The sequence below is a fragment of the Cupressus sempervirens genome, chromosome 1 (genome assembly GCF_028749045.1).
Source record: "Cupressus sempervirens isolate cs-2001-9-10 chromosome 1, ASM2874904v1, whole genome shotgun sequence".
Lineage (NCBI taxonomy): Eukaryota > Viridiplantae > Streptophyta > Pinopsida > Cupressales > Cupressaceae > Cupressus > Cupressus sempervirens.
In genome coordinates this window covers 303,276,428-303,290,452 of record NC_143118.1, presented here as the reverse complement: position 1 = coordinate 303,290,452, position 14,025 = coordinate 303,276,428, and the positions used below count along the sequence as shown (strand labels likewise).

Below are 14,025 nucleotides of genomic sequence, written 5' to 3'. Positions count from 1 at the left end.
ACTTTCTCTCTCCACAATTTTTTAAAATTTTTATTTTGTTATGCAAGATGCTTCTACATCACATATCAAGAACACAATGTAAAGGGAGGTATGCCTCCCAAAGTCCCTATTTTATGGGCAACCTATGAGTATGTAGGACATAAAGTCCCATGTGAGCCCAAGAGTTTTCTTCCCTGTCATTTTCCCCTCGTACTTACACTTTGAAAGGGTAGAATGTAACATTTTTAACTAGCAATTGCACACTTTTATGCTTGTAGTTTGATAATGATAGGTGCTCAATAATAAAATTATTTTTAAAAATATAATCTTATGCGAACATATTAAATTATTAATAATTTTCAATTTAAAAAACATAATATTTACTAAAATATTTTAAATAGATTACTAAATATTATTTATTTAAATTCAATTTATCAAATACGAAAAAAATCATTTTAAAAAAACCCATAAAAATTTAATAAGGGAAATACAAAAAAATAATATTTAAAAAACGTCTCTAACAAATATTCTATTAACTAAATAAATTATAGAAACAAAAAAAATAATATTTAAAGAAAAAAATAAATTGATATAAAAATAATTTAAAAAACTCAAACCTAAATCAATTTAAAAAATTAAAAGTTACATAAATATTGATCAAAACATGGGCTAATGTGGAGATCACGAGTAATTACTTTTTTAAATAAATAGGAAATGAAAAATAATAGTTAAAAGTGGAGATTTAAAATATAACCTTATGTGAACATATTAGATTATTAATAATTTTAAATTTAAATAACATAATATTTACTAAAAAAAATTAAATAGATTAATAAATATTATTTATTTAAATTAAATTTATCAAAAATGAAAAAAAATCATTTGAAAAAAACTCCATCCAAAAATCTATTACGAAAAAGTAATAAGAGAAATACAAAAAAAAGAAAAAAGAAAAAATAGCAGGTCTCTAACAAATATTCTATTGACTAAATAAATTATAGAAATTAAAAATTAATATTTAAATAAAAAACTAAACTAATATTAAAAAAAAAAAATTTAATTACTTAATTAAAATAATTAAAAAACTAAAATATAAATCAATTTTAGAAATCAAAAGTTAAATCTAATTTGGAAATCACAAGTAATTATTTTTTTAAATAAATAAAAAAGAAAAACAATATTTAAAACTAGAGATAACAATTAATAAATATCAAAACAAGAGTTAAGAGTGGAGTGAGATAAAGATTGATCAGTAAATAACAAGAATGATTTACAATTTTCTAGTCAAACTAATAAGTTTTCCGTCAAAAAATCAACACTCCTATTTATTTGCTAAAAAAGTGATTAAATTTTTATTAAGCGGAGAGGCTTCTATAATGAAAGCATCCATTGTTTTTAGCAATTTTGAAAAATGAAGCGACACAAAATTTATATTTAATACTTATCCTTTATACATTGAATGGGAATAGACACAAAATGTAGAAAGTTGAAAATTAAGAAAATATTATAATAAAAATTTGTAAATTGTGTAAAAATATGGATAATATCTCTTTGAAATCAAAATAGGTGCAAATGTTTATATTTATATATATATATAAAAATCGAGAGTTATCCTTCTCGAAGTAATTTATAAAAACTAGACGCCTCGAAAAGGATAACTCTCGACTTTTATAAATAATATTTATGAAACTACTTAAAATAGCCACCAGCGCCACAAATAGTGCAACAAAAAGATGAATAAACTAGACTTTAAACTAGGATTTATATGAATTTCTGGAAGAAAAAAAGCATGCATTTTCGATATCCTTGTCTTAAACCTGACCTCACTGATGCGCGCATTTACTGCATGAAGATCATAACAGATAGTACGGTTAGCTGTTCTACGTTATGCTTATAATAGGTTATAAAAGACCTGAAGATTCGGATTGTTTTGAGGTTTTGACCATCTACACGCAGAAATTCTGGTGATTTTAATTCCAAACTTTGTGTGAAATCCAATATAATCTTAGGCGAGTAAAACCACTTGTTTTGCCATTGCCATAGATCGTAGGATACCAATTTCTCCACAATTCGGATTGCTCTTGCAAATCTTTGCCTTCTGCAGTAAGATGGGCTCGTCAAGCATTGCGAAGGATGGCCAGGCATGACTTTGATTCTTCTGCATTTTAAAAAAAATTGGTTTTTACTGTATTATTAGATTCAGTTGAAGTTGGTAGTACGCCATTGTTTTGAATCCACGAAAAATGATTAGGCACCGTTTAGAATTGTATTGTTCTGCTGCATGATTGTTAAAATCTTAGTGACGTATTGTATGAAATTGTATTTTTTCGTGGTATGCAGGATTTATGCATCTTTTCATTTGGGTGTGTAGATTTTTTGTTTTGAGATAATATGGGAAGATATTCAGTAGTGGTTATAGTAAATTTGGTGCTTTCAATTGTGATTTAGTGATTTAAGATTAAGGTTTTGGCTATTCAAAAAATGGTCTAAAAAATAGTATTCAGGGATACTTATTCTATTATATCAATAATTATTCATTCAATTTTTAATAGTGGTTCATAAATTACTAATAGTGATGCATAAATGATCAATATATAAATGATTCACTAATGACATATTCAATGATTAAAATTTAAAAATGAGCGAACCACTATTAAACCCCAATTCACTATTAGTATTAAATAGTAATTTTTTCCATTTCATTCTTGCACTCTTTCATTCTGATGATGGATCTGAAAAGTTTTGTGCATTTTTTTTTATTTTGGTATGTAAATTTTTTTTTGTTACAGCACCTATCTTCACCACCAGGCTTCTCCCGACACCATCTCAAAATTGAAGCCCTGTGTCTCCCATCTGGGAAACTCATCCCAACATTCCGCATTCCTAGTATTGATATTACACTATTTTGTGGCACACCATGGTACATAATCTTATATGTATCCATGCCATATTATATCTGTATTCAATACAGATATGAATACGGAAGGGCAGGGGTGTTTCAGGCTACACTGATATTAGGTTAAAACTTTAATAAGAATGTCATAGTTTTAAACAGAATCAAGAGTGCCACATACCTGTTATAAGTGTTTGAAAGATAGCAGAACAAGAGGAAGATAGTGGATATCCGTTCTTTTTGCCTCACTTAAGTTTTCTTCCAGAATTAAACTTCTCCAGATTTAAAAATAGTTGCATCTCCAATTGTGCTCTGTTTTTGAAAAAAAAACCTTTAATGTTCTAATCATAAAATATGCCATTTATGAACTACTCTTACAGATTTCAGCTGGTCGATAGGCACGGTGTATTTTAACTCAATCTCACCAGTTGGACCAATAGCACTTGGAATACAGATGGATTCAGTTCTGACTTTTTTATAGAATTTTGTAAGTTGATAAAGTTCAAATCGTAGTAGTAACAATTTTTGGAAATGATTGTGTTGGATTTTTTTATTAATGTTTTGGATCACACTCTGTGATCCATCATCAGGATAGAAGAGCTAAAGGATAAATCAGCTTGATCCTTAGTACTTCAAATTGTTTTGCTTTCCACCATAATTCCCTCTATGAAGGGTGTAAATTCAAGACACCAGTTTTCCACAATCCATCATCTAGTAGCAACAATTTCTGGAAATGATTGTGTTGGAATTTTTTGCATCAATGTTTCGGATCACACTCCATGATCCATCATCAGGATAGAAGAGCTGAAGGATAAATCAGCTTGATCCTTGGCATGTCAAATTGTTTTGCTTTCCACCATATTCCCTCCCATGAAGGGTGTAAATTAAAGGCATTAGTATTCCACAATCCATTATCTAGTAGCAAACATTTTTGGAAATGGTTGTGTTGGAATTTTTCGCATCAATATTTCAGATCACAGTTTTTGATCCATCATCAAAATAGAAGAACTAAAGAGTAAATCAGCTTCATCCTTAGCACTTCAAACTAATGTCTTTAAAGTTCAAACCGATCAATTATGCACTCTAAATGGACAGTCGTAAGTGGTACAGCATCCAAACAGAAATGAATAGTCTCAATTTTTTATTCTAATTTATTTAGGAAATTAAAAAGTGTTAAAGAGTTATGCTAGAACCTCAATTTATAATTTCAGAGGAGCTGTTAAAATAAGAATTTACTTAAAAGAGTTTCTCCTAGTTATAAATATTCTGAACATAAGAGAAGGGTATGCTTGTAAATAGTGTATGAAAGCCTTTTTCTTTCAAATGAAGGTATTAACATCTGGTGGGATCTATCAAACAAATTTTTAACTCACGCAACTATAACCTCTATCCGTTTGAACTGTTTTCCAATAATATGGAAGGTAAATATGAAAAATCAAATCTACAATAGTCATCCATATTTTTCTGAAAACTAGACTGACTGGCCAATCTTACTTTTAAAGACTAATGATTAATCTTACTTTTAAAGACTAATGATTAATGAAAAATAATTATATTTTGTCTGTACTTTTATGTAAAATCTAGTGATAGAGAACTTGTGTTCTTAAAAGCTGAGGTTAGCACTTAGATATCTCCCGCAAGAAATACAGATAATCAGATATTACTGTTTGTTTGACCAGAAAAACAAATAGATGATACAAGATAGATTATAAAAACTTATTGTTGTAAACAGAGGAAAAGATTAAACTTTTTCCTTGCACTAGTGTAGAGTAGGATCCTGAGAAAAACCAAGTCATTTGTTCCACTGCTTGAATAGCAAAGTTCACAGCTACGAAATGTTCATAATTCATAAGAGTATGTTTACTTAAAATTCACTCATTTTACTTATAGTTTCCAATAAACATATTGTCTGATTCTTGCAGATAGATGCAGATGAGAAAAAAAAGATTGAAGATTGGCTTCCTGTAACTGCTTCGCGTAATGCAAAATGGTGGTATTCAACATTTCACAATGTTACCGCCATGGTTGGTGCTGGAGTTCTGAGTCTACCTTCTGCAATGACATGGCTCGGATGGTAAGTTTATGTTTGGTTGAATCTGTGCTGCTGGCATAATTTACACAACCCTCAATTGTCTATGGAAGTATTTTAATAATCTCTATGAGACCGCCATTCTAAAGTTCGTTTATTTGCGAGAATTGAACTGGAGATGGTGGGAACAAATTCTTATAAAATTTAACCTTCAGTATGGATGTGTACCAAAATTGGACTATGAATTTTGAATTTTGAATTTTAGTTCAAAATGAGGATTTGTTACTGGAATGCAATTAAATCAAATTTTCATTTTCATTTTTCCTTTCAACATAATCCAATTCTGAATTAACAAATCCAGCATCTAGAATTTACTCAATTCTGAATTAACAAATCCAACATCTGACAAATTCTAGATATAAGACAAATGCAGCCAAAGAAGCCCTAAAAAATCAAGAGTTGCACATCTTAAAAAAAATCTGGTTCATATTCATACTGGCTTCTCTATTGTCACACTTATTCTTAAAATTTTTGAAATCTTCCTTTATAGATATAGTTCATTTAAACTTCTCACTTTCAAATATTTTCATATCTTATAAAAATATTTTCAATGATGAAGTTCAACTAATCGTTTATTGAGAAACAGTTCTCTATTACTCAAACATTCCTACTAGGTATGTACATAGATATCTGCTTTCATAGCTAGACTCCCACTTCTAAATGGTATTTTTATTAAGATAAACGTTTTTTTTTAATTTTGAAAGAACCTCAAAACCTTTTGAATTGTGTTATTCATAGCTATTAATGTGTAATTTGTTAATCATTCTTTGGATTTTGCAGGGGTCCAGGAATTGTAGCACTTGTCCTTTCTTGGGTGATTACATTATATACTCTGTGGCAGATGGTTGAGATGCATGAAATGGTTCCAGGGAAGCGTTTTGATCGGTATCATGAGCTTGGACAGGAGGCATTTGGAGAAAAACTCGGTCTATGGATTGTTGTTCCACAACAGCTCATAGTTGAAGTGGGTGTAGACATTGTTTACATGGTTACAGGAGGGACCTCACTGAAGAAGTTTCATGATACAGTGTGCCCAACATGTAAAGACATTAAAAAATCATTGTGGATAGTAATCTTTGGATCAGTTCATTTTGTGTTAGCACAGCTGCCAAACTTCAATTCTGTGGCGGTGATTTCACTATGTGCAGCTGTGATGTCTCTGAGGTAAATGTGGTCAAAGTTGAGATTAAATATTATAATTTGTTAATTTTGAATAAATTCGAATTCAAGACTTTTTAGATAAGAAGCTCACAACTTACCATTATATTATATTATAGACCGCTGCCTAACATTATATCTTTTGTTTTATGTAGCTATTCTACAATTGCTTGGGGAGCTTCTGTCCACCATGGACAAGACCCTGATGTATCTTATTCTTACCGGGATACAACAGTAGCTAATCAAGTGTTTGGCGTGTTCAATGCATTGGGACAAATTGCATTTGCATATGCTGGACATAATGTGGTATTGGAAATCCAAGCTACTATTCCTTCAGAGCCTAACAGACCCTCCAAGATTCCGATGTGGAGGGGTGTTGTTGCGGCATATATTGTGGTTGCTGTTTGTTACTTTCCAGTGGCATTGGTTGGGTACTGGGCCTTTGGAGCATCTGTTTCTGACAATATCCTTATAACACTTGCCAGGCCAAGGTGGCTTATTGCAACGGCGAATATGATGGTGGTGATCCATGTGATTGGAAGCTATCAGGTAGGTCCATTCTTTTCTTTTTACAAATGTTCTTAATGTTCTTATAGGCATGAGTTGTTTACAATTCATATAGTAAGTGCTTTTGGATAAAATGTTTATGTTCAAATTGCTAAGGTATTTGATTGTGTCAATGTTTTTGCACCAAATTGTTTTTTTTTTTTTTTTTTTTTGGGAATCAGTACCCTTTATGTTATTAAATCAATATTTTGGATTGTACTCTTCTTCTTGTTGATGATGGATTGCTGAATGCAATAGAAACATAGATTTATAAACATAGACAATTTATCAGTCAATATTTTTGCTTCAAACTATGTTTTTCAATCTGCTCTGTTTATGTTTTTGAATAGATGTTTTGGATTGTACTCTTCTTCTTTCCCATGATGGATTGCCGAATGTAGTAGAAACATAGATTTATAAACATAAACAACTTATCTGTCAATGTTTTTGCAACAAACTGTATGTTTTTAATCAGCGCTGATTATGTTTTTGAATGGATGTTTTGGATTGTACTCTTCTTCTTCCTCCTGATGATGGATTGCTGGATACAATAGAAACGTAGATTTATAAACATAAACAATTCATATGTCAATACTTTTGCACTAAATTGTATTTTTTTTGGAATCAGTACCGTATGTTATTAAATCAATATTTTGGATTGTACTCTTCTTGTTGATGATGCAATAGAAACATAGATTTATAAACATAGACAACTTATCAGTCAATATTTTTTCTTAAAACTCTATATTTTATAATCTGCCCTGTTTATGTTTTTGAATAGATGTTTTGGATTGTACTCTTCTTCTTTCCCATGATGGATTGCTGAATGCAGTAGAAACATAGATTTATAAACATAGACAACTTATCTGTCAATGTTTTTGCAACAAACTATGTTTTTAATCAGTGCACATTATATTTTTCAATCGATATTTGGGATTGTACTCTTCTTCTTAATGATGGATAACTAAATTTATAAACATAGACAATTTATATGTCAATACTTTTGTACCAAATTGTATGTTTTTCAATCGCCACTATTTATGTTTTTGAATCGATGTTTTGGATTGTACTCTCCTTCTTGATGGATTGCTTAATGTAACAGAAACATAACTTTATAAACATAGACAACTGATTTGTCCATGTTTTTGCACCAAACTGTATGTATTTGAATTGACACTATATATGTTTTTGAGTCGATATTTTGAATTGTACTCTTCTTCTTTTTGATGATGGAATGCTGAATGTAATAGAAACTTAGATTTATAAGAATACACAGTTTATCTGTAAATGTTTTTGCACCAAACTGTATGTTTTTCAAATTGACACTGTTTATGTTTTAATCAATGTTTTCAATTGTACTCTTCTTCTTAATGATGGATTGCTGAATGCAATAAAAATATAGATTTATAAACATAGACAACTTATCTAAAAGCACGTAAGACATGCTCACTCAATATAAGATCAAATCAGTTTTATCATCAATGAAAAAGAGAAGAGTCACAAATCATTTATTGAGGGAAAAAGAAACTCCTCCAAATAGATTATAAGTATCATAGCTAACAAATCTGCAGATATTTGAACCAAACTAAAACCTAAAACTAAGAGTTTTTTAAAGCTATATATCAAAGGTTCCTAACTAAAAGTTCACTATGGCCTAAACAGATATATGCGATGCCTGTTTTTGATATGATAGAAACTGTTTTGGTGAAAAAAATGCACTTCCCTCCAGGGCTACCACTTCGGTTGGTAGCCAGAAGTACTTATGTTGGTAAGTCCTGCTTCCTCATTTTCCATTCTGATTAATCATCAGCATACAAAAGTTAGTGTTAAGAATTAAACCTCCATTTCAATGGTGCTACATTCTTTGCTGTTATAAATTAGAACTGTGTGTCATACAACTAACTTACATCCTTTGTGATTGACAGCTTTAACTTGTTTCATTGGTATCACTTTCCCTTTCTTTGGAGATTTGCTTGGTTTCTTTGGGGGATTTGCCTTCGCTCCAACAACATACTTTGTAAGTAGCATTGATTTTATGTTCATGTTTCAATCTCATCTTTATTTTACTTATTAGGTAGATTTTAGATCATTATTATTATTATTATCATCTAACTGAAAGCCTAAGTTAAATGAATGTTCATTTTGATTTTGATATCCAATGTTCTACTCATATTTTTCATTCTTGCAGCTTCCTTGCATAATGTGGCTGTCAATAAGAAAGCCAAAGGCATGGGGTTTATCATGGCTGATTAATTGGGTTAGTTATAACTTTATACATTTGTTCTTTTATGGATATGTTAAATTCAATTGAATTGTGCTCTTTTAAAATAATATATGATGTTTACAAATGATTATATATGTAAATAGGAATATATTTATTTGTATAAATTGTTTTTAAGTTTGACTGTGAAATTCTGTTTCAATATTTTTAATTTAGTTTTACAATCTATTATTAACAAGTTTTGCTCTTTTGTTTTTCATTTCTAACAATATAGATCATAGATTTTGATTCAAAATCTTATGAAAAAAAAAACTTCATATAAACAAATTTGACAAACAATTATCATACATGATGAATTTAAGAAATTACATGTAAACAATAATTCATTTATTTGTATGAATTTTTTTAGTTTGTTTCTGCTAACAATGGGTTATAAATTGACAATTTCACAAACAATTCATTCATTTACTGACGTTAAAATTCTAATTCTATTTTTGGGTTACAGACATGCATTGCCATAGGAGTTGCGCTCATGGTCGTGTCATCTATTGGAGGCTTGAGGTCAATTATTATTGATGCAAAGACCTACAAATTCTACCAATGAGCAGAACTATTAAACCCTAAAACAGTTATTAGACATATGTTGACTGTGGATAAAATGTGAAGTAAAACAAAAGGGTTGGGTTGATATCTTTCACCCACCACAGCGTGTACTGTTTGGAGTGGTTCTAGAAGTCTTGTGGTGATTATTTGAAGAAAAACTGTAAAATATGTTTGAGTTATTTTGAATTTATGTTGGATCATATAAAGGACTATTGTAAGTTCTTATTCTAAGTTTATCATTTTAGAACGAAGTTGATGTTTAACATATATAAAGTTAAGTGATGCAATTTAATATTTAATATATTTTAATAAATTTAAATTTAAGACTCTAATAAAATTATGAGGTTCAAATTTCATTTTGTTTGGCATTTCTTCCTTTCTTTCATTCAGATTCTAATGATGGATACGTAGTGTGATTTGAAACGTTGATGGTAAAAATCTTTGCACAGTCAAATCCAGAAACAAATCAATATATTTATACAATGGATTGTGGAAATTTGATCTCTCTAATAGTTCAAATTTCTTTCAAATTTATTTAGTATCTATTTTTTTTCCACACCAGTACTAGTAGTCACCTTAAAAAATATCAGAATTACTATATTACATTCTAGTAAGACTTATCTAATTCATATAGATTTAAAATAAATGAATAGAATAAATATAAAGAATAAGCTTAAAATTAAGTTGATAAGTTCCTACATTATTATGTCTACATAGATTATAGTTCATTGATTGAATTTGTTATTTATTTGTGAAAATAATTTTTTTTTAAAGTGAATGGTTTCTGAAAAATAAATCTATTTTAACAATTTTGAGTAGCAAGTATTATAAAACTAAACCATTAGTGTACAACAAATATGAAATAAAATCAAGAACTTCAGAGTCTTATAATAGAGTGTGTGATATTTCTTATTAATTAGAATCAAAAGAACATAACATGTAAATAAAAAGACAATGAAATAAAACATACCTTATCATGTACATATAGTTCTTGCATAGTAGTTAGTTCATCATTACATGTGCATTTACATAGTGCACTCATTCATGATGCATCACCACATAACTATGCATCCATGCATCTAGATACCTACATGTATGCATACTTGTATACCTACACATAACTACAGATATACACATACATATACATAGCTATGTGCACACATATTCATACAGACATACACATGCACATGCATACATACACACATATAGACATACATGATTACATTATTAACACACCTTGTTGAAATCACATATATATATATATATATATATATATATATATATATATATATTGAAATCATTGATATACAAATATATAAATAGATGCTACAAAAATCTATCATTCGATTAATCTAATACGTAAGGATATATCCATAGGAAAACATGCCTCGGTACCATATTTAGAGATGGAGCCATTAATCTATAATCAATCAAGTGTTACTGTCAATCTATTGATCAATAATTATAATTCATTATTATAATGACTTCCCATAAGTAAAATTCTTAAGTAATGTATAATTATTGACACTTATTTATTTATTTATTGGAATAAAAATCTAAGAAGTACAAAGCGATTAAAAGCATTAACAATACAGAAAAGACAATGTTGTTACAGCATAATCACTTGACTATGCTCAGCACATTAGACTTGACCATCACTACAACAATGCTAGATAAACAAGAGTCGGACAATAGTGCAATATGATATGGTGCTCTCCAAATCACGATCAGCCACAGAGCTAGAACTCCCTTCTTGTTGAGTCATCTTTATACATGTTGCAAAGTCTAGTTTAGACTGGATGGGAATTATTGACACTTGATTATTTAACCATTCCATTCGTATTACACTATCGGTTCATAATAATTGATCCACTTATTGTGTTGTTAACTAATCAAGGTGGTGAACATAACGAATGAAAGGCAATTGTTCATGAGGCCTATTCAAATCTTGATAGGCTATGGAAGGTGTCAATTGAAAAATTAATATAAAAAATTGCTCCCTTGTGGACTTTTTGCTCTCATTGAGCATTATTTGTTGTTAACACAACCTTTTCCTATCCAAGTGCAAGCATCATTACATAAATATTAGAGATGACATAATAGAGAGCACATTTATATCTCCATGTCAAATAAGCCTCCAAATAGAAGATTGCATATACATTTCAATATATTGGTTGTGATCATTCCTATAACAGAAACATATAATTATGTTCATTAGAGATGGTTAACAAGGAATTGTGTAAGCTATATTGCATAAGTTTGCATTTCATTATGACATTGGAATTACAATTGTAAATACATGTTTATCATCCATCTTCATTTACAGTCACTACATTATTCATTTATTGCATCATAATAAAATAACATTATACATTACAGATTGTTGTACATATTTTATCACAATTCATTAGGTCTTTTAATTTATTATACAATTTTGAATTATTAGTCATATAGAATTTTATATATCAAGTATCATTTTATATTGCATTGCACATAATTATAAAAAAGAATCTAGTAATTCTTGTAGCATCTTAAATATTTTTAAAAGGGTTACATAGCATATAGATCTTATAAAGTATTTGCATTTTCACACACCTTTCTCAAAACTATTCTAGGAGAAACTAATTTCCATTAAAAATCTATATAAAATTAACAAAATATTTTAACTCAAGAGTCATTGTGGTGAGTTTAGCATTAAATGTAAAGTTTGATTTTGTTAACAACCTCTATTAAAATTTATGTTCCAAAAACACAATAAATAAAGAATTAAAAAAACTACATTATTGATTATAATAGCTCATTTAAAAATCTGCACAAAGACCTCAACCAAATTTTCCACTCCTATAAAACATTTTTTTTTCTCTTGTCAAGACCAATGCCCTAACAAACCACCAAATTAGCTCTACCAACATATTTCTATTAATTAATATTTAGGGCAAATTGGATCCATGAAGACCTTCAAATGTGTGATCTAATTTCTTGAAAATGGCCTTGAGCAACGATATTATCTTCAAGGAGGGCATTAATGTATCAAGTAACCATTTGCTCATATTAGGAAGAATCATTTTGGTTGATATCATTTATGTACATGACCCTTTTTTGGGGGTGTACTACAAATACAAAAAAGTGGACGTGAGTAAAGAAACTCTTAGAGGTCACACTAGAAAATGGATGAAATTGTATGTAAGAATTATTTTGATATTGTAGTAAGTAGATATATGAAATTATATTTTTTAACACATTGAGTGGTATGTTTTGGGATTATATGGGCTATAAATATAAATAATTCAATGTTAGATAGAGGCATCATTTTTATTTTAAATAAATAATAAGAATGCAATAAGCAAAAGTTTTTGCATCAAACTTGCAATTAACAAAAAGTATTTTTTAAAAAAAATCTTATATTTTTGTTTCACTTTTGCAATAAACTTATGCTTGTCTTATAAAAATATTTTTTAAAAAAAATCTTATATTTTTGTTTCACTTTTGCAATAAACTTATGCTTGTCTTATCTCTTATCATTATTGAGAATGATTAATATGGATGTAATTACATATCATTCAAAATGTTTTTTTAATTGTTTTCTACTTGTTATTTCATCAAGTCACAATAAATCAATCAAAATAGTTTGAAACAATTTGGTTATCATTTTTTTCTCCTCTCTTCATTTAAAAAATATAATTTTTCATTTGTACACAATCTCTCTTATATAATCTTTGGAAATCAATTGCTCTCTTTCTTGGGAAAATCTCTTTATAGCTTGCTACAACACTCTCAGAGTTTATTTTTCTTTTGACTTTATCAAGCTCGTTTGATAATATACTTCCTATATCTTTGAGTATCTTAAAATTTATCATATAAATTATCTATCATTACCAAAATTGGACTAAATCTTTGATGCAGATTGGTCAATTTTTCTATGCCAATTGGTCAATTTTTTTACCAAATTCATTGTTAAGTTTTGGTCAAAATTTCAACCAAAGTCTTTGTGCATCTATTTATCGATGCATCTTAGCGTCAAAAAATAGCCCATTTGTTTGCTAAATGAGGTGTCAAAAAAGAGTTGATCCAATGGTAATTGGGCATTGAAAAAGAGTTTCTTTGATGAGAATGTTATGTACTTGATGATAATCCTTGTTGAAAGTTCTACCAAATTGCATCAAAAATTATAGCATATTGGGTGTCGAAAAAGAGTTGATTCAACAAGGATGCTATGTCCTTGATGGTGGTCCTCGTCAAAACTTCTACCAAATTATGTCAAAATTTTGACAACTATCAATTATTTTAATTTTAATTTTTTAAAGATCCAATGTGAAAGGAATAGATCATGTTCATTCATTTATCAACAAAAGATTCATATTGGTTATCAGCACAAATGCTTCTAATTTAACTCTGGTAATTTTGAAATGTGGTCATAGAAGACTAGAGAATAATCTCTTACCTTGCAAGTTAACTTTACTAATTTAGATAAGTCTGCAATAGATGTACTTTAAATCCTTCCAAAAAGACTCAGCGATAATTATACCTTAGATGAAG

General features: G+C 29.0%; 1 protein-coding gene across 1 annotated transcript; it reads left to right on the top strand.

The window, feature by feature from the left end:
- Positions 1–1,725: 1,725 nt before the first annotated feature.
- LOC149577316 (lysine histidine transporter 2-like) lies at positions 1,726–9,740 on the top strand. The gene is made up of 8 exons (XM_089823407.1): positions 1,726–2,120; positions 4,795–4,946; positions 5,742–6,125; positions 6,275–6,668; positions 8,328–8,433; positions 8,591–8,682; positions 8,854–8,922; positions 9,392–9,740. Exons 1-8 carry the CDS (start codon positions 2,088–2,090, stop codon positions 9,488–9,490), a joined length of 1,329 nt encoding a protein of 442 aa, XP_089679533.1. The 5' UTR covers positions 1,726–2,087; the 3' UTR covers positions 9,491–9,740.
- Positions 9,741–14,025: the final 4,285 nt, after the last annotated feature.